Source organism: Oreochromis aureus, linkage group 17 (assembly GCF_013358895.1).
Source record: "Oreochromis aureus strain Israel breed Guangdong linkage group 17, ZZ_aureus, whole genome shotgun sequence".
NCBI classification, from domain to species: Eukaryota; Metazoa; Chordata; class Actinopteri; order Cichliformes; family Cichlidae; genus Oreochromis; species Oreochromis aureus.
Genome location: NC_052958.1, coordinates 16555110 through 16581327, shown reverse-complemented (window position 1 = coordinate 16581327; position 26218 = coordinate 16555110). Strand labels below are relative to the sequence as shown.

At 40.5% G+C, this 26218-nt stretch overlaps 1 protein-coding gene across 3 annotated transcripts in view; it reads right to left on the bottom strand.

The window, feature by feature from the left end:
• Positions 1-26218, bottom strand: part of syt1a (synaptotagmin Ia) — a 205659-nt gene that overhangs the window by 58344 nt on the left and 121097 nt on the right. For all 3 annotated transcript variants that reach the window (XM_031746337.2, XM_031746338.2, XM_039601535.1), the window contains one exon: positions 183-386. In XM_031746337.2, the coding sequence (XP_031602197.1) occupies positions 183-357 (175 nt within the window). In that variant the 5' untranslated portion in view covers positions 358-386. The remainder of the gene's footprint in view (positions 1-182; positions 387-26218) is intronic.

Below are 26218 nucleotides of genomic sequence, written 5' to 3'. Positions count from 1 at the left end.
TATCACCAATAACACCTTATAAAAGCATCTTATAAGGGCTAAGACTGTTTTAAAATGGGTAATTCTGTATAATTAATACCAGAAAGCAGAGATATATTAAATAAAACAACACAAAATACACTTGATGCTTTAGCTCTCAAGTTGTCCCACTGCCAGACCGGAGAAAAGAAAGACACACTCACATGGAATTTTGTTCAGCTCATTCATGAACTTGTCCTTCAGCTTGGAGAAGGCTTCATCCTTCTCGCCTGTGCCCGGGCCGGCCATGTTGGTGGTGTTGGAGCCAGCCGTGGAGGAGGAGGCGGTGGTGGGCGCGGGGGCGGCCGCCGCCAGTGCTTCCCTTCGACTCTCATTCATTGTGGCGATGCTGGGCAGCCAGGCAGATGCTGGACAAGAGGAGAAAAAGAAAGAGGAAGCAGAATCAGTTAGATTTTTTTTTTTCTTTTGCTGCTTTGACAGATGCATGTCAGAGGCAGCGTGCACGCCTTGTCAGATGACTGAGTTGACGCAGATCGTGTGAGCAGCTGCTGGCTCAGCCTGAGTAAACATCAGCTGGGGTCCAGGATGAATTGGCCAGCAGTCTGAATTCAGAACAAAGCCACTCAGTCATTGCTTAAACCCCAGATTAACATCACAGAGCGAAGATAAAATTATTATTTATTACTCTCATGCGGTACAGACTGTGAATCTCAGCTCTGCTGGCTCCATCAGAAACTGTGCTTTCACAGGAAAACTGAAAATGTGCTACGAGTTCAATCTTACACCAAGCTCTTTGTACACAACAGGTGTATTTACTTTACACACAGGTCTTTTGTGAACGGTCAGAAGGCAGCGCTGTGTCTCTAAGGTTAACTGCAGCTTTGTGTGTGTGCAAATCCATGTACTTGCACATGTACTGTGTAACTTCTGAACATGTTAATCATCACCTCACTCACCGCCAAAGAACAACAGCTGGCACATGTATTACTAAGACACTAAAGACTCTATGATATTATCAATACCACAATAACATCGAAGTGCTGAGCCTGCCACTCTTTTTGCTCGTCTAAATAACATTTAAAATGGGAGTTGCAAAAATTCAACTGCACATAATATACAAAGACACACAACAAGAACAAAAAAACAAACATGCCTTCCTCATCATATTCTTTATGATGACTTACAGATATTTATAGATATAATTATGGTTTAGGTTTCAATCTTAATCCAAAGGATTTCACGTTCATGTTCATTACCAATGCTGTCAAAAGCTGGGACACTGTAACCACCAAGCACTAAAGCAGAGACTTGCCTTTCTAGAGTTTTTGTTTTTTTTTCAGCCTTAATAAAAATGTTTTAACTAAGCATGCACTAATGTATCAGCTGAATGGCAACGGCTCAGTTTTATCTATATAGCTCCAAATCACAGGAATAGTTACCTCAAAGTACTTTATGTTGTAAGGTAAAAATCCCCAACAATCAGACGACCCCCTTTGACCAATCACTTAGTGACAGTGGGAAGAAAAAACTCCCTTTTAATAGAAAGAAACCTCCCGCCAAACCAGGCTCGGGGAGGGGTACAGGACAAAGGACTTGGAGAGAGTGAGCGAAGGCAGAAGAAACATTCATTATGTTGTATTCATTTATAACGAAGAATAAAATGTGTAAGAAAAGTAATGAAATGTGTCTTGATTGTTTAACATGGCTTTTCTGTCCAATTTATTTGAGTTGTACCACTATTCTGCTGAACATCTGTATCAGACAATATCAGACTTATATACTGGAATATTTGACAATACTGAATGGCCAGAGTTTGTGCAAAGCCGATTTGACAATACAAAGAGAAATGTTCAAAGATGCTGTGATAAACAAATTAAATATTTCAAAAGTGTTCCTTTTGATAATCAGGATTACTGAATTGTCTGGAACAAAGGGAAAATAAACCCGAACAAAAGCGAAATACATAAACAGAAAAAAGTGGTATCTGCCAATTAACAACCTAGAATTTCACAATTAGTGGATCCCTGAATAAAAAACTGGTTTGATAGGCATAATTTCAAACAGGAATGTTTGTTTTACTACATAAGTGATTGTTAGTGTGTGTGCACATCTTTGTTTTTCTGGTGATGTGTTGTATCCTGATGGGAACTATTTATTGTCTGCTCTCACAGTGCAGGTTGTAATTTGGCTCTGTCACCAAAGCACTCCATGAGGATAATGGCATACTAAAGAAAACCACTCCACAGAAAAGATTGACGGCCTTATTTTCGTTCTTTGCCACAGTCACTGCTTATTATACTCACATTTTCCATTTACAGTGCTGTTTCATATAAGGGCACTGCGCTGGTTCTGACAGACAGGCTGTTAAAGGTTTCGATGTAACTGAAAAAATCTCAGTGTAAGCCTTCAGTATTGCCTTTAATGACATTCATCTCTTAAACTGAAAGAGCTGAAAACAGAACTTGGTGCCAATTCACTCTAATGCAATCTTTAAAAACACGACAGAAAGAAAGCTTTAGCAAAGATTTCCAAGTTATCTTTTTAGAAAATGTATAAAATTGGGTTTATAAAGGCAGGTAGGCAGTTTGCACTTCAATTAAATTACAGATGCAAAGTGTCTTCTCGGTATTTGTCATTGTCTGACGGAGTAACTAAATTTTGCCACTTTAAGCCTTATTTGGGTGCGAGTAAGAAGAAAGGAACCTGTTTCATTACTTTGGGATTATTTAAGCAGTTGATCTGCTTCACTATCGCATCCTGATAAGAGAAATCTATTATCTACTGATTCTCTTCTTTTTCTTAACTCTGAGTGTAGTTGGAAGGGCAGGATTGATTATTTCTATCTCTGTGTTTTTTGAGTTTTCACAAGTCTGGCTTCACTGTTTTAAAATCTACTTTACTACTGCGACTATTGAGACTGACAGTAGTGACAACCACCTTTTTTTTCTGGTAATAAAGTACAGTCATCTAAACAAAATCATCCAGCCATCAAATACACCAAGTATCATTCTTGTGGAATAAATAACTTGCAGTTAAGATGCAATCTGTTGCCTGACAACTGGAACCAAGAGGCAATGAGGCTTTAAATGTGGGTGAATATTTTATCTCAGTTTGCAAACAGTGGAGCTTTCATTTCAGTCCAAAAGCTATCAAATGTACTTTTCTTTTCTTTTCTTTTAATATCATTCTCAGTGCCGTTAGACGAGTTTCTTAACTGAAGCTGAGACTTCATTTTGAGTGTCTCACTCTGTTCAACTGCAAGTTGAATCAAATATCTTATCGGTCAATCGTGTGGCAGAAACCCAAAGCATTTAACTTTGGGGTCCTGCAGACATCCAAACCGAGCAAGACAGGATTTTCACACACACAATCATCCCAGGGGGTTGCAGAGAATGGCCCTAAAGAAAAAAGGAAAAAAAGAAAACATCTAGTGGGTGGCAGAAACACCATGTTCGTGGCAGAGGTCAGTAAAGAACGACCAGGCTAGTTTGAGCTGATTGAAAGGAAACGGTAGCTCACATAACCACTTGCTACAAGCGTGGACCACAGGAAAAGCAACTCTGAACACACAACACAAAAAACCTTGAAACAGATGGCCTACAGCAGTAAGACGACACTGGGTGCCTGTCCAGTCACCTAAAAATAGGAAACTGGGGCTACAGTATGCACAGGCTCACCAAAATTAGATGTCAGGAGACTTGAAAGATCCAAGCTGGTGTCTTAAATCTTGCTTTCCGCCAGAACAGGGTAAAGGGAAAGAGCAGGGTCAGAGTTTCTGATTAACAACAAGAAATTCACAAATTGATCCAGCCAGCAATCAAAGCTGCTTTAAATCCAGCTGCCACAGCCTAAGACTACGGCTTTCTCCTTTTGATCATTGTGCACCATTGTCTAGCTCAGTAAGACAACTCATGTCAGAAAGCTCAGATTAGTTTCTTAAACACAACATAGTTATTAGTTCATAATGCTCAAGTTGCCTCCGCAGTCACTAGATCGCGATCCTTTGCGATGTTGTAGAAAAGGTTTGCAAGAGGAGGACGTTTCCCACAAATCCTCAGCAACCGTCAAATGCTACCATGCAAATACAGAAGCAAAAGCTTGCTGAACATAAGCCGCAAAGAAGCGACGCAGTTCGAAGTGAGGTGTAACTAATAAAGTGAGTGTTGACTCTAAATACATTTAACCTGTCTGATGTTTCAAGAGGATAAAGACTATGTTTAAGCACTTCTATGATACATTCACATTAAACCGAATACGAAATGGCACAGACTGCATGGAAGAGTAAACTGGAAACTGCTATTTACAGGCAGAGATAGAAGTGGTATCTTCTGTAGAGCATTCACCATTGTAACATTATATACATATATATATATATATATGTATATATATATTAATTGTATACTGCCACTTATATTAAAAAAGGGGCATTGTTTTAAGTAATCCTCTGTTTCAGACTACTCTCAGCTCTGCATGGGGGTGCAGTGAGAGCAGATACCCCTAATATGGTCATCTCAGGCACACCGCTCTGGCTGTGAGCACAGAAGCCCAACTCACCTGCAGTTTCTAAGTAATAATCAGACGTAAGGTAGCTCAAAGGAAAAGGAAAGGAAGCTAAAGGTTAATTCCTTCAAACCATATATAAAATGAGTGGCTGCACTAAGGCCCAGTATAAGATAAAGATCATCCTGAACTGAGATGCAAAGTGATGTTAGTCCAAGAATAAAAACGTGGAGCTGGAAATGAGCACAAAAAGTCGCTCTGGATTTTCTGAGATTGAAATGCAATTTGTTTTTCTTTATTAGAAGATTTATATATCTAATACAAACCAGTCAGTTGGCAGAAAACTGACCGAAAGCAGTCAACAAGTCAACAATAACCCCAACAATGACCTGTCATTAAACCAGCATACTGCTTTTAAACTGGGTTAGACAATAGGTGTGAGAGAATAAAAAAGCAGAAGGCTACGCTCCTATTTCTGACAAGAACAAAAACACATCATCAAAAATAAGAAACTGTATAAGGAATTAGTCAGAGTAAATAACTACTCACTAGCAGCTAACACATACTGCCAGACTGTCCAAATAGCACTTGCTACTTTAGCACTGTTCCCCAGCTTCTGAACTCCAGTGCTGATGAGTGATTGGAGTTGGCTCCTAAGGAGAAAAAGAGGGTAGCACCTGAGTCAGGGAGAGAGAGCAGTAAGGCACAGCCTTACGCAGTATGCCTGCAAGGGCCCTAAGACTAAAATCTACTTTTATTTTAAAACCACTAAATCTGCCACTAAGGAAATGAAGCAGAGAACAATGAAAGCTCAGGCAGCGGCACGCCCCATGGTGGCCAGCTAGTTTGGCCAGTAGCGCCGCAACCAGCTGGGACAATTAACATCAGAGCAACCGTCACTCAGCAGGCTGAGCTGATTGGTAGCAAGAACCCAATATGCCATTGGTTCGGCACAGAGGTAGAGTCTGTGAGTGAGACGACGGGGTGTTTGAAACGTTCTTGGAAAAATAAACTAGGGGAAAAAATACCTGCTGACTACTACAGTGCTTGGGCTCAGCCAGGATTACAACTGGTGGCGTTCACCAAAAGTAGCCAGTGAGGGATCTTATTATGGCACTAGCTTGCCAGAAGTATTGGGATGGGTTGCTGTTCAAAGTAAGGAGAGATTTGAGGGAATAGCAAAGAAGGTCTGCCTTTTGGGGGATAGTAAAAATAAAAAACAGGGCCAGTGTCACTGATTACAGGGCTCTGTCCTGAAATACAACTGTTATATAGTGAAATAACAGGGCATCTGATTGCATAAAGTATCTCTGACCAATTATATAATAGATTTTTTTGTTTTGTTTATAATGGGGTGAGTGCTGCTGATAACAGTGGTTAGGTAGATACGCTAACAGGAGTGAGTGGCTGATAACAGAAAGGTTTTTGGCTGCTAACTGAACATCGATAATAAATGTTCTGTTGTTTATTAAAAACTTATATTGAGCTTGTAAGCTAACAACTACTCACTGTTTGTCACATCCCATCTGCAGTGATTGTTTGTCAGGGGTTTTAAATTAATGCCCTCCATGTTTGTACTGGATTTTTATACTTTAAAAAATGGGAACAAAGTCTTCAAAATAGCTGTGGAAGTCCTGCATACATTGCATGGGTTATTTGAAGGTTTAAACATGCAGATATTTTGCTTGTAGTTTAAAGACAGTGACCCTAAAGAGTATCCTGAAGGACTTAGCACCAAGCTCTGGGTAAGTTCACCTAAACAGGGTGAGTGTCTGGACTGTTCTTTTCAACGGTCCCTGAAGTTTGAATTGTGCGGCCTTTTCCACTAGCGGGGTCCACATCCTCAATTAAATTAAACAACCTTTATTGAAGGATAATGGTGGATGGAGTAAGGAAAGAGGAAAGTGGGGATCAGTAGGCAGTGTCCAGGCTGGGCAGAACCCCAAAGAAGCCGTGATTAGTGAGTGTTTCCTTTACTTTGTTTGAGAGAGAAAGCGAAGCAATCTTAGGAAATGAAGTGAAGGTCACCGATGCACTGGAGGAGATCTGGGTTGGTGAGATTCTTACACTATTCTGAGTAGTGTAAGAATCCGAAGAAGGCCAGTGGGAACATGGATTCTAGTGTGTGCAACTATATTTGAAACGAAGAGTGTGGCAAAAAATCTCAGGCTGATCATCTTTTGTTTTCTGAGTAGATGGTTCATTAAAAAGGAAGATATTCAGATCAAATTATTCATATTCTCATCTGGCCCACTTGAGATCAAATTAGGTATGTGCCCATGAACTAAAATGAGTTCAACACCTCTGCTCTACATTTAAGTAATAGCTAGAAAATGGTTGCTATTTACCTTCACCTCTTCTTCTTTAATAAAACAGCAGGTACTTGAATTTGCTTCAACTGTATTTCAGAGTCATCAAGTGGATCTTACAGGGTTTAATCTTGAAACGCGATGTTGACAACTCTGTCAACAGATGGCATAAGAGCAACGGCTGCAAGGCTAACACACCTTTATTTGGGTCTGGTTGGTTTAATTAAGCTCGAACCCCCTTTGTTCTCAGTGAATATGAATAAAAAGCACCTGTACTTTGTTAGCGCGGTGCTGCGTTCACAATCACTACGTGTTTGCCAGCTGCTGGTTCCCAACATACTGCGAAAAGCATGATATCGCTGCACTCTCCAGCTCTGTTTTTAACACTTGACTAACACGTCTTTAACAGCATCTTTCGCTATCATCAGATATTTTTGAGAGGTGTCATGAGGCCAGCTGCTGCAGAAAAAACAAAAAATAGAGCGACTAGTAAAACATAATCTGCAATCAAAGCAAGAACAAGATTCATATCAGATCTTTTAATTTCAGTAAAATGTGACAATGAACCTTAAAAAGACCCTCAAAACAAAACAAAAAACCAGCCATTGGTTACCTCCGCCCTCTCAACGTCCCCCTTGGTTACACGGCCGCCTACACATGTCCATGTTCGCTCAGCCTCCCTTTGGTCTCTCTTTGAAATGTTGCAAGGTGAGTGTGGGGGCTGATCCGCTGAGATGCCTGCTTGGCAATGACACAGATACTTCAACGCAGGCGAGGACTTTTAGGGAGAACAATGACGAGTGTGTGTGGGAGGCTTCTATCGAAAAGACCTGATCATGGCCTGAGAAGAACAGAGGCTTCCACTCAATGTTTCTAAGAGAGCTCTATGGCTCATGTGTGAGACAGCAAAACATGCATGATGTATCACCATGATTGTACAGGGATGTGTAATTCAGGGAGATTTATTTTAGTCCTTGTCAGCCGTGGAATATATAATAACCATAAAAAGCTGTAAAAGTGCCACGTAGATCACTTTTACCTTAACCTTCCTCGTAGCTTCATTCAGACATCCCCGCTACAGTGTCAGAGAGAGCCATTTCAGGCATCAGCCTTTGACATAACTCAAAATATTTGTTGCACTGCAGCCAAGAATTGTCAGCAGCGATTCTGGTAAAGAGTAACTACGCTACTTTAGTTTTAGTTTAGTTAACCTCTGTGTGATGCAACTTCCAATGAAATCTCTGGATTTGAAAAAGTGAAATGGCAACACAGTTTTTAAAAGAAAGAAAATTAAGAAACGAGGATTTGAAACAATCCTGTTTCTCTGTGAACTCCACGAGACATTCGTAATCTTGTTATCTGTAGGATCGAATAAGCAGATGTCTTTCTGAGGGGTGTTTTTGACTTTTTATTTTGACAAATTTTATGGTGTTCCTAATTTATTGCAACAATAGGAGGAAATTAAGGGGGAAGGCCTGGGTAGAGTGGAGGGAGTACCCTCCTCAGTGCATCATTGTAAATATAGATGAGTTAAATAATATAAAATTCTTGATTTCTTTTACTTTGCAAAGGTGAACTTCAGTAAATCAATGGGTGAAATACTGCTGGCATGCAAAGTTGGCAGATCCTGAGTTAAATTTTTTCAACTCAAAGAAGATTGATTTAGGCGACTACCAGTGATAAGTGTGGGGTATTGTTGATTGACATATGACTGGGTATTAAAGACATTAGGGATACCTGGAATGTCTCCTAGCGACCAACTGTCAGCGACAAATCAATGCAAGATGAGCAAATCCCTTCTTGTGTGGACGAGGCTTAACGCCTCTGATTATAAAGGCAGGAGGTCTGCCATAACTAAAACCCTTTGAACTTGCTGAATTTCCAAACATTTTGGTCAAAGACAGTTTTGTTTGATATTGATTTCTGATTTCTCACGTAACCCCCTCTGGGTCCCACTTTTCCCCACTCCATTTTAAAAATTCTGGCCTAAGTAAGTATTCAACTCAGTAAATAAATGACTTGTAAAGCCTAATTGCCTAGTAGCTCCACAAAGTGGTGTTTTCCCCTCTTTTTGTTGTGTTGAGCTAGATTTAAGAGCTGCACACAGAAACCCAGGAGACCCATTGCTTGTGCTTGTGAGTGGTAGTTCCTCAGAGACCTGACACTGTATCTCAGCGCTGAGTACACCAGAGGAAATCTCCATTTCGGTGTCTGTCAAATCTCTTGCTAGCTCTTCTTCAACACCACCACACTTTACAAGTCCTGCATCATTTATTTTGAAATATTATTCCCACCTGAGGACAAAAAACCCCTTCATAATCTGATCTTTTTGTCTAAATTCTTCAGCATTTATAACAAAAATCATTCTAAATAGATGATATTTGGTGCATCTAGTAAGTAATTCCTATGAAGTCCAACCTAGCAGGAGCGCTGCTGCAAATTTTAGGGAGTAACAAGAGTGCTCATTCAGACATGAAGCTGACCGTTCAAATGTCATCAGATTAATGAAAAGAGGTGCACGCCTGACAGGGTCTTTTTCTTAGGTAATAATAATTACCCTGAGGTATTTGGCAGACAGTAGGTGCAAATTTTTATGTAAATGACGCCATTATAATTAATTAGAAACCTTTCAAATATCCAGAAAGAGACACGCATCCGAATGAAATAACGCTCCGAGCTTTGATTTTACACGATTTTCTGTAGGCTCGTGTGAGAGCGATGCTTCTCAGTCCAAAATGTCACAGGAAAAGTCGACCAAATATGAGCAGCGCGTGTGGAGGACCACCCACGGCGTCTGTTATGCCTCTCACATCAGCCCTCACATCACGAGCAAAAGTGAAACATTAATTCAGCTCATATTTGTGCCTTAATGACTTCCTGCCCATTCAAGCATAAGATGACAACTTCCGTATTATCTCCAGTGCTTCACAGCAGGAGGTCCAAGCGAAACCCAGTCTCATTTAGAGTGGAAACGAGCTTATTTATCTTTACAGGGAACCAGAGAGTGTTGACCTTTTTTGTCCTCAGAGGGCTGTCATCGCGATGTAATCATACTGTAGCTCCATTACAACGCAAAGTTAACGTCCGTCCCGTCGCTATGACATCTCACTCGGTAAACAGCGTTAAATAATGTTGTTGTTTTTGCACAAAATGGCTGCACTTTCCTTTTACAGTCACACTGCAGCTTGTCCTTTCCACCCCAGTGATGACGTGCTAAATTAAATCTTGCCATCTTGTAAGCTGCGGGTGAAGCAAGCCGAAAGAGCTGATTCAAATTCAAGGAGAGAAAAAAGAAACACTTAGGAGATACTAGTGTAGCAATTGCTCTAACCTCTTCTCAACTTTAACTGTCACTCCCACCAGGACACAATACGCTGCTTGTTTTTTTCTTCTTCTTCTTCTTTTTTTGACTCAGCCATCTCTTTAGAGGTGTACCGCTCAGGTGTAAAACCCCAACCCAATTACAGGGCCGCCAGATGGCCCAGCAGGTCCCCAACCACAGTTGTGATGCTGGCACACAGCTCCCTCCTATCACCTCTCTCTCTCTCTCTCCTTTGCTAACTGGGTCAGCTCCCTTGCTCTCCAACTCCCTCTATCATCCCTGCCATCTTCTTCATCATGCTTTCATGTTCTCCTTCCTCTCTTAAAGCCTGCACTAATGGATTCCTGCCTCCTTAAGATGGATTATAATAAACAATTAACATGACATAACATCAAAAAAAAGATCAAAAGCAAGATGAAGATGATGGAACAGATTACGACTAAACACGGTGACTTCAGAGATGTTTGCAAGCCCTTCTTGAGAAGATTTGGACAGCATGTTGGGGTCATGTGGAATGGTCTGCTCCCCACTGGGTCTAGCTTTGGCAAGTTTCCTCACTGTGCTGGGTGTTACAGCTCATGCTGTTTAAGGGAAGTGAAAAACCAGCCAAACTCAGGTCTAATGGTGCCATCAGATTCGATATTATTCACAGTTCACACAGGAAAGCACAGAACAGTACAGAGAGCACGGCGCACAGTCTTTTTGTCGATATTATGATTCAGTCCTCAAAGTAAATTGTCTGAGAATTGGCAGATATTGATGTGCCTGTTGCTCTATGTCAGCATAATTTATATAAATTATAAAAGCAGAAATGATCGCTGTTATCTTGATATATACAATATGTGCATTATGTACCTTATAATACAGAATTAATAAGCCTCACATGTCAACCTGAATGTTTTTTAAACTAAAGAATGGGTCATACAGGCCTAGAGGTTTGTGATCAACCCCCGCAAGCCAGGGAAAAATGTGTCTTGTTGGTCGGCAAATGGTTTTTGTCGCTAGGTAATATCGGTTGCAAAGAGGCATGTGAGTGCTGTTCCAAAAACCTCCTTGCGATTGCTTTGATCACAACCAGATTGCTGTGGTTAGTTGGAAGTGCTATATTCTCTGTAAACACTTGCTAAATACTCACCAAGTGGGAAACGTGTAACCCAAACTGGAAATGGAGATCATTCACCTTCAAAGTAAAAGCCCCACCTTTTGTCGTGTGTTGGTTGTAGCAATAAGACAGCTTTTACTTCGACTGCATACACTTTCTCAAGTTTCACTAGTGTTGGTGAGTAGTGTTAAAGATGTGTTTGAGTGAGACAAACTACAGGTGACCACAGCAATCTGCTAGCAACCAAAAGGAATCACAACAAGGTTTTTGGCCCAGCGAGAGGTTGCCAGCTGGTCACCGCCTGGTCTCTAGATTTGTGTGACTGAGGCCTACAGCAAGTCATTAACATTTTCTATTAGGAGATCATTTTTGTAGTTTTATAAAGAAAAGCAGTTTACCCTGCTGATGCCATTCAGATTAAATACAAAAAAGAAATGCAGCAATGTTTGGCCCAGTATCAGCCAATATTGGTCTTACTGACTGACATCAGTCTATGTCAACAAATAAAGATGACATTTTCCAATGGCAGCAGCCGATAATTAGCTGTTATTTAACATACATTTTCGACCAGCTACATACTCGAAGCCTTTATGATGAAGATTTGAAAAGCTTTTTGAATAATACCTTCCTTTACATAATCATACATTATATTTCTTTAGTTTCTTGGTACAAATGGAGGTATACATATAATAAAAGAAAAACAAAATAAACAAACTGTTTGCATAATCATTATTTCAAACACTGTAATCAGCTCAGAATTTCACAATCACAGAAGACTGCACAACTTTTAATTTGGATTTATTTTATAACAATGTTAATGAAATCATATTATATGGCTTCACTAAGCGTGACAGTCTTAGTCATTTACCAGTGAACGGTTGCTTGGAGGTTTCAAACCAGTCACAGATTTGATTATAGTCCAGAGCATGGGAATTCCTGCTGTTCAAAGCAATCCTCAGGACGACACTCAGCGACTGCTTTACAGATCTGAATAAACTAATAATCATAGCAAGGACACTTGTTTTGATCCAAAGGGAGTGCTAACTGTGTAATTACAATAAATGACACAGGAAAAAAAAATCAAATTAAAGCTTGTGTTTGCATGCATAATAAATTGCTGCATCAACCAATTAAGACCATTATTTTGAGCTGGGGAGATATTTAGCAAATTAAGTTTTTAAGCAATTCAACGCTTTAAAGTAGGGATGCATGATTGTGAAATTGTAAGGTTGATAACAATGGTTAAACTAATTTTGCCAATGGGGAAACTGATGGTTGTTTCACTTAGTTTTGTGGTTCATTTAGGCCTTCAACACACTTCAAATGGACACGGATTCAGTCATACAAGTTCGTGATTTGAATTGCAGATAGAAGGATGTAAAACTGATGGGACAGGAAAGCCATTAGTGCCACTAGTGAAAGTTTTCTTGTGTCAATAGGACTGTAGCAACAAGAAGAACAAGGAGAATGTCAGCAAACGGATCCGTACAGCCTTGCTTTAAAGATTAAATTTTATTATCCTGCTGTTATGACTCATTATTGAATGAATTTGTTTTTTTCTCTTGACATCAGTATTACACAACATTTAGCAATGCAAGGTCTCGAATTAGTCATCAATGCCATGTTGGTAAATGGCAGTAAGGCTTGAAAGTATTTTTAATGAATAGTTAAAACCTTACCTTGGTTACTTAAGTAACCTTGCTCAGGACGAAGACAAACTACTTTTCATAAAAATATATCAATAATTTCTCTGCTGTAAAGCAGAAAAGCAAAAAGAAAGTGCTACACTTTACTTCTAAAGTTTCTTCAGTCATATAAGAGATATTTTGTTTATTAAAGTCTGAAACTTTGTTTATTAAATCGATATATCGATGATGTCCAACACGTGGCAATATGAAATCTTGAGTTTTATTTGTTTTTATTTAACAGACATGATGACTAAAATGAGACTCGCTGCAATTCAGAAATGCGTCACTACATTTTCTGTAGTTCAGCACACTCTGCAGCACATGTAGCAGAGCAGCATACAGTCGACAGAAGTTACTTAACCACTGTTTTCACTGTAGATTGTTACCTTGTTCCTGAAATATATATATTGGAAAGTTATCCACGCCCACAGCTGTCTTCCTGATAAACATCATGTACTCATGCTCAACACATCTCTTTGATAATGCTAGCAAAGCAGCTAGCCAACTGCGTTATTAATACTACAGCCTCAATGTTGAAAACAGCAGTTGATGGCAGCAGCGGTACAACCAAAATTATTGTGTCCCTGTAATCTAGCTGCCTTTGAAACGTTTGCTTCAAAAACATGAACCGGGTCTGCGACTACCTGCAGGTGCTGTCCTCAAATCAGCTGGGGTGCATCAAAATGGTGATAAAACAGCAATGAGATGGAAACAACCTGCTATCAGTGTGTGAACAAATAGGTTCAAGTTGCCAATCTGTTGATTAATATGATGATTAACAAGTTGTTTATCATCAAATTGGTCAAAATTATAAATAAGTTGCTCTTTACATACACACAGATTCACACTAAACTGAAATTTGGATAAACAACTTACATTCAGAGAATATCCAGAACCTCGTAGCTTTAGAAACAGAATTTAATCCAGGGAAGTGGTTTACTCCAAAATCGCACAGGTGTTCGGCAACCTTGCTTTGATGCAGAATATAACCAGGATATAACCAGGTGGCTCAGATTGATTGCAAAGTGTTAGCAATCTGTTTGTGTTTATAAATTAGTCAGCAATTATTTGCAAACCTTCTCCAATCTGTCTGAGAGTTACTGCAGTTAGTCCAAGTCATAATGCAGCAGACTGAAAGCTAGAAATAAATGAGCAATAATCCCGTCTTTTCCTGTGACAGCCTTCATACCACTTCTTCTCAGTTCTCTTATTACATTAGCTTGCTAGAGACTTATGTAGTTACTATTGGCCACTGTATAAATATTGGAATTGTAACTCTTTTTACTTAAAATGGGGATCAGCTCTTCTGCTTATATCTGCTGCTGCCTGGTCAGTATATTTGGTCGGTATTTCTTAAGCGGTTCCTTATTGACAACCAGCCAGTTCAATTCACAGTTAAGGAGGAAAGACCTTCGGGACATTATAACCAGGAGCTGGCTTGCTTTGTGCATATAAATGTTTCTACTCAGTCTATTCATTCCAGTAGAAAATGAACAATTCATCCATACAATTTCAAAGTCAGCAGAACTCAAACTCCCACTGTGCTGCCTATTTCTCCCAGTCTATATTCACTCTCCATCAAAGAAAATCTCAAAGAAAAATCAAGGGCTGTAAAAAAAAAAAAAAAAAAGTGTCATTACTGCTTCAGAAGAACAAAAAAAATCCCTCAATTTTATGGAGTGGCAGTAACACATGTCAAATATCAAAGTACTTCAGCCTATAAACTACCAAGAACTTAAAAATTAAAACTTAAGAAGCAGCACCACACTGATATTTGCATGTACAAAAACCTAGCAGCCCACCTTAACACTGGTAAAGTGGATAAGTTAGTGAACTGGCACGTTAATTACAGGCTGTCAGTCAAGTATCCACCACCATCTGCCAGCTGCTCATTTAGTAGAGGATAGTATTTCCAGACAGTCACACATATACACACTGGGTGGGAGGGGTCTTTTCTGTATATAATAGGTCATGTAAATGATTGTCGGGTGAGCTGCCTGCAGTGAGCAGAGATAAGATGAGGTTGAGAAGGCCCGGTGGCCACATCCCCTTGTCCAGAGCACCCTCTTTACTCACCTGAAGCCAATCTCAGGGGGTAATGGAACTGGAAAAAGTTATTAACCCTGCTTTGCAGCCAGGGTTGGACAGCTCTATTAAGCCAGTGCACAAAGATTCCCCCATTTTCAATTACTGCCTCCAAAGCGCTGAGGAAAGTTAGAAAAAGCAGCCTTGTTGTCTGCAAAAGAGAAGGACTCAGGGGTCCCAGATCTCACCAGCTCTTATCATTTGCTCTTGTTCTTTATGCTGCGTACGTACGGCACACTCCCTGAGTTGTTGGACGATATGTTCGGTCTACTTATATGACAAACATTGCAACAAGGTACACTCCTGGAAAATGGGTCTGTCAGCCAGGGGCTAAATGAGAGGCCTGGGAGTGAAGAGCAGAGTAACGGGTTGTAAAACTCAGAGGGATGTTGGATTTATGTCCTGATACCAGACTAGAATGATGGTCCATTGATTTAAATCAAGGCTCAGCCAATTAAAAATGCAAACAGCCATTTTACAAAAGCCTTCAAACTAATCAAAGAGATTTTGGTGCCCATTAATAGTGGAGAGTTCTTTTCAGATTTAAAGAAATGTCTGCTGTGGTTAAATGTCCTTCACCTGCAAAGATCTACTGCTTTTACCTGCAACAGTTTGGAATTATAGGCGAATGCTATGGAGACACAATGTGATTACATGAACTTTTTAATTTGCTTTAACTTTCATTTACAAGAAAGTACTTGATTAACTCCAATCTGCTGGGCTGCTAAAAGGTTTGATAAACTCCAAAACCACGTCCACTGCTGAGTAACTGACTGGAAGAGCTTGTATACACTCCTTGATTAATAAACGGTGTCTGAAGTAGTGACAGTAAAAGTTTTATTTCAACACGTAGCCTCCGTTTGCGGAGCACATGGTCATTGCTCAAAAGTTACTTTTGTACTGTTGGGGATTTTTGCAGGTCCACTCTGTCACTGCCTCTGCATTTACTAGACAAACTAGAGGGATCAGATGTGGGGGGTTTAAATCACAATGACAGACACAGTTTGAAGGAGCTTGAAAACCCCCTTCCTACCTTTAGCAACCCTTAGCCCCGGTTGCGTGCTTCGTTGGCTCCAAGTCTGGAGGAGGGAGCACGGAGGTGGTCGAGGACCGGGGCTAATACAGAGGTGCCTGGGGAGTTATGTCTGTTGGAATCAGTTTGATGTAGGAAGCGAGGCCAGGGGCCATGGTGCGACTACTGGTAGGTGAGCCATACGGATAAAGGGAGGCCATTTGCTCAGCTGCTGCCTACCTCCAGGGTTACGCTACAGGGAAATCTGCCCAGCAACCACTAGCTGTGTGACAGGCTGGGAGAGGCAGGAATTCAGAGTTTTAAGAAGCCAGACTGGACTTCGAAGAACAGCAAAGATTTGCTCCAAGTGGTTAGAGAGAGAGAGTATTCAGTATTTCATGTTATATTGTTGTCCTTCCTAATGAAACTACAATATATATCCTTATAATAACCACTCTTCACATTATTAAAAGGATACAGATGGATCTCTCTGGATTAAAAAGAAAAATGTGTCTGTCTTGAGAGGCTTGGCTTATTCAAGAGGTAATAAGGTATTAAAGAAAATACACACTGAACCAACAGACCAGTTCTCTTTCATCGTTTTCAAAAGGTGGGGTTGTACACCTAATCTCCTAATGGTTAAGTGGCTTTTTAATATGTTTATTTATGTAGATTGGTGTTAAGATGTGCATAGACTATGGCCACACGTGAAAACTGGTTAATATAAGAAACATAAGACACGGGAGTCAGTGAGTCTTTGGCCTTCCACTAGAAGAAGAAATGCTTTATTGATTATGCAGTGAAATTCATTCTCACAGTTTAACCCATCTTTAATATTTGCAGCAGTGGGTATTTACTAGGGAAAAAAAATCTAAGTCAGTGCTTTGGTCAAGGGCAATATGGAGAATTATTGGTAGGAAAACAGCTCCCAGTGGAACAGGGCAACCTTGGCAAGCCTTGAACCCTCCTGCCGTGAGGCAAATATGCTAACAACCAAACGCTGTGGTGTCACTGAGTAACTGGTTGGTTAACCGGTTGTAATGGGGAATGGACATTAGCTTTTGACATGTATGTTTAAGACATTTCCTCATTCAGCTCTCAGTAAACACACCATTTTTAAATGCATGATGCTCAAAGGAGATCTTTGCTAGTGGCATTATGATCCTGGAGATTTTTAAATGCTATCCATGCTATTCAAAATCAGTAAACTATAACATGAACCTTCATTTCAAACCATTTTCCTATCTAAACAGCTTTAAAAAAAAGTCTTGAACAAATACAGAGAATTTTAAGTTGTTTACTGTAACAAAGGTTGGTGGTTTGATTGCCGGCTCCCCCGGTCTGCAAGCTGAAGTATCTTTGGACAAGATCCTGAACCCTAAGTTTGAGTGTGTTTGTGTGTGTGTGCGAATCTTAGACGAGGTTCTAAGCACGTATATGAATGTACGTGATTGGGTGAAGGAAGGCTGTAGTTAAAAGTGCTATGAAGAACCAAGAATAACAATATAATCATTAAACCACAAGAAGATCACATCGCAATACAAGAAAATGGGAAAAAGCAGGAGGTTTGTCATTAAGGATCAATTAATTTAATAGAGTTAATTAACTTCTGTTTACCCTTCCCTCACTCATTTGAGATGTCATCAAGTGACGCTGGTAAGAGTCACTACCAGATACACTGGAAAACTGCATGCTTCAGTGTATCAATTACACCTCACAAGAGGGAACGACTATTTTTTATCCCCCACCGCTCTTTTGTGCCAGTTCTCGTTTTATTTTGATCCCAAATTTCCCCGTTTTTGACATCTTCATTTTTGTGATTAGACAGATACGACTGCTCAGCTCTTAGCTCAGAGTAGGAACGACTCACAACAAATGCTCCCTGGCTTTGACTTTACATAGCTTCCACCCTCCGGCTTCATTTTTCTCTTCTTCCTTTCGCTCTCTTTCATGCCTCCGTCTTTAACACCCTGCCTGTCCTCAGGGCTCAGCCACACATACAACAAATGACAGTTTATTAAGGAAAATAATCAGGGGAGTATGACATGAAGTCACCAAAAAAATCATGTCAGTGCTGAGAGTTATCACTTTAAGTCCCCACATTTTAAAGAATGTTCATCGCAGCAGTCTTGATTTCCATACATCATGGCTTCTTTGTTGTTTCTGTGGTTACAGATCGCCAATAGAGCTGCTGCACTTCCTTATTTGTCACTGCTGCCTTTATCCATGTCATAAAAGGCACCTTTCCAAAGGTGTTACTGTTGTTCTCAAACAGACATCCCTTGAAGGGTTCTTTCCAAACTGACCTTTTAAATTCTGTTTGGAGTGCGGCTTACTGATGACAGAGCTGTGGATTAGCTGAAACAAGAAATGGTGAAGCAGCCGGTGAGTAAGAGGTGAACAGAAGCTGTCTCATCTGATTTGTCACTTGGAAAAAAAAAAGATCAAATTCAAATGAGAATGAGGAGTATTTCAGGTAAATTGTGTGTTAAGAGGAAGCTGGTAGACTCAAAGTTTTCCCTCAGCGCCAGGATTTTTCTTTTTTAATTTGCTCTGACATCTTCAGGGAAAATAAAGATCTGCACTGCCTTATCTTATTTGGTGCTTTGACGATGCCGGATCTCATGTGCCACTTTCAACTTTGACATTTTATGCCAGCAGGCTAAATTACACATTATCCAAGCCCACTGCGTACTCCGTGAAGCGGGTGAATTCCGGGTCGCCAAATATCAGAATTCCGTTGATTGATGGAATAAATCAGGCCGTCTTCTTCACATGCACCCACGTCTTGAATCTAATTGACACTTTCAACAGATTGGTGGTCTGATTCCACTTTTGAGTCACAGGATGTCTAAACCCCCCCCCCCCCGCGCTTGTTAATACACGCACAATCACGCGCGCACTTACAAAAAGTGACAGGTTCCTAATCTGATAAAGGTGTCACAGAGTGATGTGAGAGTGTGATTAGAAGGTGACAAATACTTCAACTTCAGAAATAACAGCCCAAGTGTCACCGATCTACCAACTCAAACAGATGTGAGCCGATCACAGCAGCACACTGGAGGAGAATAAAAAGTGATGAGGATGATTACGATACCGCGCTTCATTTCCTAGCATTCACAGGAGCGTTTTCACTCTTCCCTTAATTTATGTATCTCCTCATGGTGTCGGTTTCCATGCATTCTTATCTTTTCTCTCGCTCCCTTTCTGCCCATTAGAAAGCCTTTTCCCCCCACTGGGCATCCTTTCATACGCCTACAGCCTCTCACAACATTTCCACCCACACACTTTGTTTGAAAAACAGCACACTTGCCAATGTCTAACTAGCTCAACAATTGTCAGAAAATTATAATTAAGCTCTGCCACCCAATGAACACCCAGCAAACCCTCTTTAAGGGTTAGCAAGAAGGCCCAAAAAATAAAAGATGCTATAGTTTTCTGCGATTTCTTCCATTGAACTGGAGTGAGCTGTCAGATCTCACTGATGGTATCATTTAACACAACAACCCCGTTAAATCATACTCCACAGTGCCAGGTTGGATTGAAAAGTGAGACTGAACTCATTGACAGTGGTGGCACCTTGACAGATTACATTGTGAGGGTGACACTGAAATAAACAGGACTTGTGACCAACACTCTTTCAGCTTACCGTTCCTGCCATCAGCTGTCTCTGACAAGCACAGGTTTTGATTCCCTCATATGGGAGAAGCTCTCTCATTTGCAAATATGCAGTTATCACCGTGCCGCTAAATTGGGACAGAGTAAGAGGCCAGGAGGAAGGAAGCGAGGAGAGACAGATGCATTTCTGTCTGCTGCTTTATATCTAATCATAGCTCAATTGTGGCTAAAGCACAGCTTTTATTGGGTTTAACCAGCAGAAACCTACACATGTCACAGACTTGGCAAATAAGCCGGTTACTTTTGTTAAGATTGCTGCGCCTGTGAGCATCACGTCTGTAGATTGGGATCAGATGCACTCATATCAAGGAACCGGTTTGAAATCGCTCCTGAATAATAAAGACTACAGCCATGATAGTGCATTGCAGGGATGGAAAGATGGTATATGATGGGTAAAGTTAGGATTTCATGTTTGTTGTTTCAAAGCTTACACAGGTGTGTGCTGCAAACGACTTTTGCATACATACATGCACACATGATAGCCTTCCTCTCAAGTGAAACCGGTTCAGCTGTCAAAGAGGGCTTAAAAAAAACGTCTGATCCACTGATCAGAGGTTTTAAATAATTTGTAAATGTAAAATAATTCTCTGAAAGCTTCTTCTCATCTCTAGATAGCATAACTGGCAGCGCTTCAAACTCTCAGCTCAGCAACAACCATCTTACCGTTCTTGACACTTGGAGACAGATTCATGACCACGATGAGCCCAACGTTGGCAGGCAGGGCTCCGAACCAAAACAGCTGTTGCAATGGTACCTCCCGGCAACAACAGAAAACCCCTCCACCTCCCACAGCCCACAAGATAATTATCAGTGCTGGCTCTGGCCAAGCCAGTGCACCCCATCTCCCCACCATTCATACTGCCACGTCCAAGTAACGCTTCAGTAGATTTTGGGAACATCGTGGTCCTGTGATTAAAATAAATGAGGTCTATGGGGATTGTGTGTTATTTGAAAACAAGCATGTCTGTTATAAATTTGGTTATAATTTGCGCTGATCCGTGTAAACTCTTGTTCTTGCCGTACTGGGAGCTCTCCGTGGTGCTGAAGAGGCGCGCGGTACTTCACCCAAATAACGGTTTTGGTTACATGAGCAGAAAGAGTCGCTCAGGAGACACAAAAAATCTCTATGGCTCAGTTTAACCAAACACAGAACAAAAGTTGGAATTATTATTTGATTTTATTCATTTTTTTGTCTGGATATGCACAATATCATTGGCATAAAGGAAGGAATAATAAAAAGGTTAGGGTTATAACTCAATGAAGTTCTGTTAAAGGCTCTAATATACATTTTCTGATGAAATGATTCAAGTGCTGAGCTTGTGGTCTCTCTCCAATAAGACGTTACGTCATTTGCTCAAAAAATTATTCTGCAATGTCTAAATCAAGACGACAATGGTAGAGTTTTCCAACACCTTCCAGTCCTTTATGAGTTAGCTAGTTTCTCATTAGTAAACTCTTAATAAAATATCCATCAATACTTTAACAATATTTAATAAAAGAACTTAAACTTAAAACAAACTTTCTAAGAAGTACCAACACAAAAAATAACATCATAAAAGTAGCAGTCTTAGATGCTCTGATATATGTGAAAGACTACATTTTTGCTCATATGACTCAACTTCTTTTACCCTTTTCCTATTTTATAAGACGATTCATCTACCATACATACTCCCAAGGTTTCCTGAGAAGCTTTGAAAGTGCACCTCTCTTCACATTGCTTGTTTCCATTATCAGTATCAGGGCTAGTTTGGGGGTCGAGTGGTCGACTGTTTGATCGACACGCTTGAATCCGGCCACATTCTCAGAGAAAGGTTGCTGTTGCTGTCATAAAGAGAAAAACTCCACTTCAAAGGCCTTGAAGGAATTTTTCTTTTTTGTATGTGAGCGGGGGTGATTACCTATGAAAAACGCCTCCATGTTTTCATAACATTGGACAGATCCACTTTATTTAAAGTTTCCATTTATCTGAGTGATTTACATCAGGCGTAGGGGTTTATTAAATCGGCTTCCAAAAATTTCCAGTGCAAACCTATGCAAAAATTTAAAGGCAAACAGCAGGACACCATCCACAGACAGCAAGCTACGGTGTCTGTTTCTGCATATTCTCCCAATGTTAATGCTTACAGCTTTTAAGCGTTAAGAAAGCTAACATATCAGAAACGACATATTTCAATATGTTTGGTCTGAGCTTGGTTTTAGGATGGCAGGTACATCCCGCAGAAGCTTCAACAGCGAGACAGAGGTGAATATGAAGCCACCGCTCTAATCAAAACAGAAAAATGGGATCAAGAGATGGGAATTGTGTGTGTTCATCAACAGTTGTTGGCCTGGATTTAACAGGTAATAATAACTGTATTATTCTGTTATTGGCCCCCAGACTGCTTTCTCTGTGAAGCAACTATTTGGTTCGAACTATTCAAGACCATTTTCGATGGCTGACTGCAATGTTTTTGAGTACTTAACCAAATAATCTACAGCACTCAGTATAAGTAGCTCAGGTCTCCTTATACAGCACATTCAAATTAGCCAGTGTAAACCCCCTGAGGTGTATTTTGTTTTGAAGAAAGTTCATTTTAATGCTTTGTGTAGAAGAACTAACAATGAATGCAAATAAGAAATGATGAGAGAAAAACAATTAAAAATAAATGCACAATTAAATTAATTGGATTGTGATTGGGATTATATACACTTGATTTGACTTTAATTAAAACATGGTATCTTCTCTGCTAAAACACAGCCAGTACTTGTTACTTTCACTTGAGTTCTGAGCTTCATTTTTATCATTCACATTTCATGCAGCTGTCTTTCACTTCTTGGCTCCCACCAGCTCCGTTACGTGACACTTGAGATAATTTCGGCCTCAGAGGAAGCTCTGCCACGGAATTTGTCTAAGTAAACTCCAATCTGTGTACTTTTCAGAGAACTGCATCTGACACACCACTCTGTGAGAGCGGATCAAGCACAGACCCAACACCCCATACACATCCAGTTTCGCTCGAAGTCTTAATTCCAGTGGGTCGCTGAAATCTCCCCCTATATAAACCTCTCTGTCATGGCTTCTTATAAGTCACTGAGTCTTCTGGCTTCAACGATCCCCCGCCCCATTTATAGCCACTCCGTCAACACTATTTTTATTTCTTTTTACAAAAAAAAGAAAAACAAAAAAACAAGCGAAAAGACACCACATGGATTCAAATGTGATGTTTGCTCATTCAGATGCAGAGCAAAAGCTTTCACGGATGACTAAAGCTGTGAGATGACTAACAGATGCTGCGAACACTTGAGCCTTTTGTCTACCTTTTCATATTCACAGCAGAACTAGCAGCCACGCTGCAAAAGTCAACATGCTTTGATTAAAACGGGGAAATAAGAATAAAATTTTTAGCACAGGATTATTAGTGTGTGCAGAGTTTAACAGGAATGATGGTGACAAAATGCTTTTCCCATGTGCTTTAGCTCTCAGAACAAAACTGTGCCTACATCGGAGCTTCCTACACACGGACCAGTTGCTGTTCCTTTTCTCTAGAAATCCACTGCACGCTGGTGACCACTGTGCAGAGCATGCACACACAGCTGAGCTGGTCATAAAGCCAGTAAGGCAACACAAGGAGCACTGTTGTTTCCTGCAGTTCTATATAGCAGAGCTGGAGACCGTATAAGTATGTATTATTAAGTATTTATGTAAAAATTAAAAAAAAAACCCGGGCATGTGCACAGGCATGCTGCCCTCCCCCTTACTCAGTAAACTGACTTCATACTAATCAAGTGACTTTCATTGACTAGAATCCATTAAATATAACATTTTACGTTGTACTTGTGTAATAGAATTAGATGGAAATGTGGTGTAATCCCCTTACTTTTGGTCAGGTACAGCTACAAATACAACCTAATTCACCAGGAAACCAAAATCACAACAGCAGTCACTTTGAGTTGCTTCATATTGTAAAGCACAGAGTACAACAGAAAACTCCAGCAATGAGATGATCTCACATGAGTAGGTATTTAGCAACAGCAGGAAGGAAAAACTCCCTTTTAACAGGCAGAACCAGAAGCAGGGAGGGGCAGCCATCTGCCGTGACCATTCAGGAGGGGTGAGGGGAAAGGAAAAACAAAAAGGAACTGGGAGGGACTCGAGGAACCAAAGTAGACCTGCAATATCTTTAAATGTTTAATTTATTGGTGTATATAATAACCAATTTTCCCAGAAATACCACAATGGCACAACTGATTACTATACAGCTTGTTTATGTGTTTATACTGCATGTTCTTAAACAAAGACTGTGATACAACTGGAGTCAGGACCCAGATATCAGCTGGTTAGACCAAAAGTTCTAAAATATTATCTCTTATGGATTCCTGAAATCAGATGTTCGGTAAACATGAAATGTATTTCATATTTTCTCTCTTGTTCTTGCTGGGGTTACCTCAATCTTCTTTTCAACCTTTTACCCACAAATCGCAAGAGATTTAAGACAGAAACATCTTTCGCAAGGCTGTAGGAATAATATAACCATTACTCTGCTCTGCATTATGAAAAGAGAAAGCAGTATTACGTTTCCTTTTCCTCTTTCTCTTGGATTTCACCTTTGGCAGGCAGGAGGAAAAGAAGTTCTGTCAATATTACTTCATTTAGTTGTAAACTTAAAGAGGAAAAAATGGATGAAAAGCAAGATCAAACAAGATCATGAAGGTGTGTCTCCCGTGACGCCTGTAAGACTCTAGAAACGTAATTCCTATTGATCCGAGGGCGATTTAACAGTTCAGTGATGAGGATGTTGGGCTGGAGCAGAGAGTGCCCCCTGAGGGGTAAAAACAGAGCTGCAGACAGAGAATGGCACGACTGAGGGAGTGTAAAGAAAACCTAAGGAAGGAGGAAGCCAGCACTGCTTTTTCTCTCCCGTGTTCAGGTCAGATCACACAAGGCTGACACTGGACTTGTTCTGAGGCAGAGGGCAGTCCCGGGAAGTGGCTCGGTCAGTGAAACATGCCTCTGAGAGCAATTAGGAGGCCAATTACTTTCTTCTTATGGAGGATGGAATGTCAAGGCTTGCCAGCACCAGCGTGGAATCTTTTCTGACATCCCTCCCCAGCAGTAACCCGTCGTGATGCCTTTCATTTGCCCTATTCTGGTTAGAAAGCAGAGCGCCTCAGCGAGCCAACTGGATGAACTCAACAACTTCATGATGAAGGGGTTTAGACGGATGCTAATCTAAAATGTAAGGAACAAAAAAAACTTTAAAGGGGCTAATATTATAATCCTTATACACTGAGTTTCAAATAGTTCTTTTTAGTCTTGGCTCTGTATTATGTTATTTAGAGTAGATATGTTTCATGTGGTCATTTTCAGGCACAAAGCTTGGCCTGTAAGAGCTCGACCACCACTCACCTGAGTCTTTTGTTTGTGAAGGGCTGCCAATGTTTCATGTGGTCATTTTCAGGCACAAAGCTTGGCCTGTAAGAGCTCGACCACCACTCACCTGAGTCTTTTGTTTGTGAAGGGCTGCCAATTAGAGGAGAGTAAGGCTAAAGGAAGGAGGAATGGAGCTTAACTAGTTAAACTGAGAACCAAGATCATACATGTATAAACTAAGTAAGGATTATTTTGCAGTGTTGTGTATGTATCTTGCAAAGTTACTCCGGCACACTCCAAGAATAAAAATACAGAGCCAGAAATGAGCATCACAGGCCCTCTTTAGCTGTGTACCACCCTCTCTGTTAGGCCCTGTCTTATTAAAAAATCTTGGATACTTAAATTAGCTATGCATGAGTGCCATTTGGTAATTTAAGTAAAGAGAAGCGACAACCTGTGCCCAGACAGAGCTGCTGTGATAATTCTTATTTTTGGTAAACAGCAGGAGATTTGAGAGGTGGAGCTGGATTGGAGGGACACGTTCCCAGCGAGACGTCTCAGGAGAGAGCCAGTTTGGCACGAACAGAATGCCAGTCGGCCTCCACCCGGCGCCGGCAAACAGTTGTGTCATTCAATTGCGGCCCAATCCGATCAGGCAGAGAAGAGGCCGACCGACTGCCGCCACACAGAGCCAAACTCTCTAGTCCAGTTGAGGTCAAAGCACACAAAAGCAGGCTGTCCAAATCCTCACTGCTGTTCCCCATCTGACAGCACTAATGTTGCTACACAAGGGGCTGAGAAGAGCCGGCGTTTTAAAAAGATCTCATAAACACAGACCACTTTGAATAAATCATAAAAATACTCACATAGAAATTTGACATTTGGGGAGCTACTCTCTTTTTTCTTTTTGTCTTGTTCAGAATCCACTGGCATATATATAAATTATGAAGTAACACCAGCTGCCAGTTTGCACAGCTGAGAACAGAGAGGTTCTTTTCCAAAGGTAACACGATCCAATTTTCTAGGTCTGGTAATTATTAAAGTTATACCAGACCTGGACATTTGCAGGGACTCTGAATCCAATCAAGTCATTAAATGAATACAGTGAGAACTTCTTCATAATAACACACATATGAAAGTCCCCAGAGTTTATTTAAAATATCCCCAGAGTCTATTCTTCATGTTAAACACCC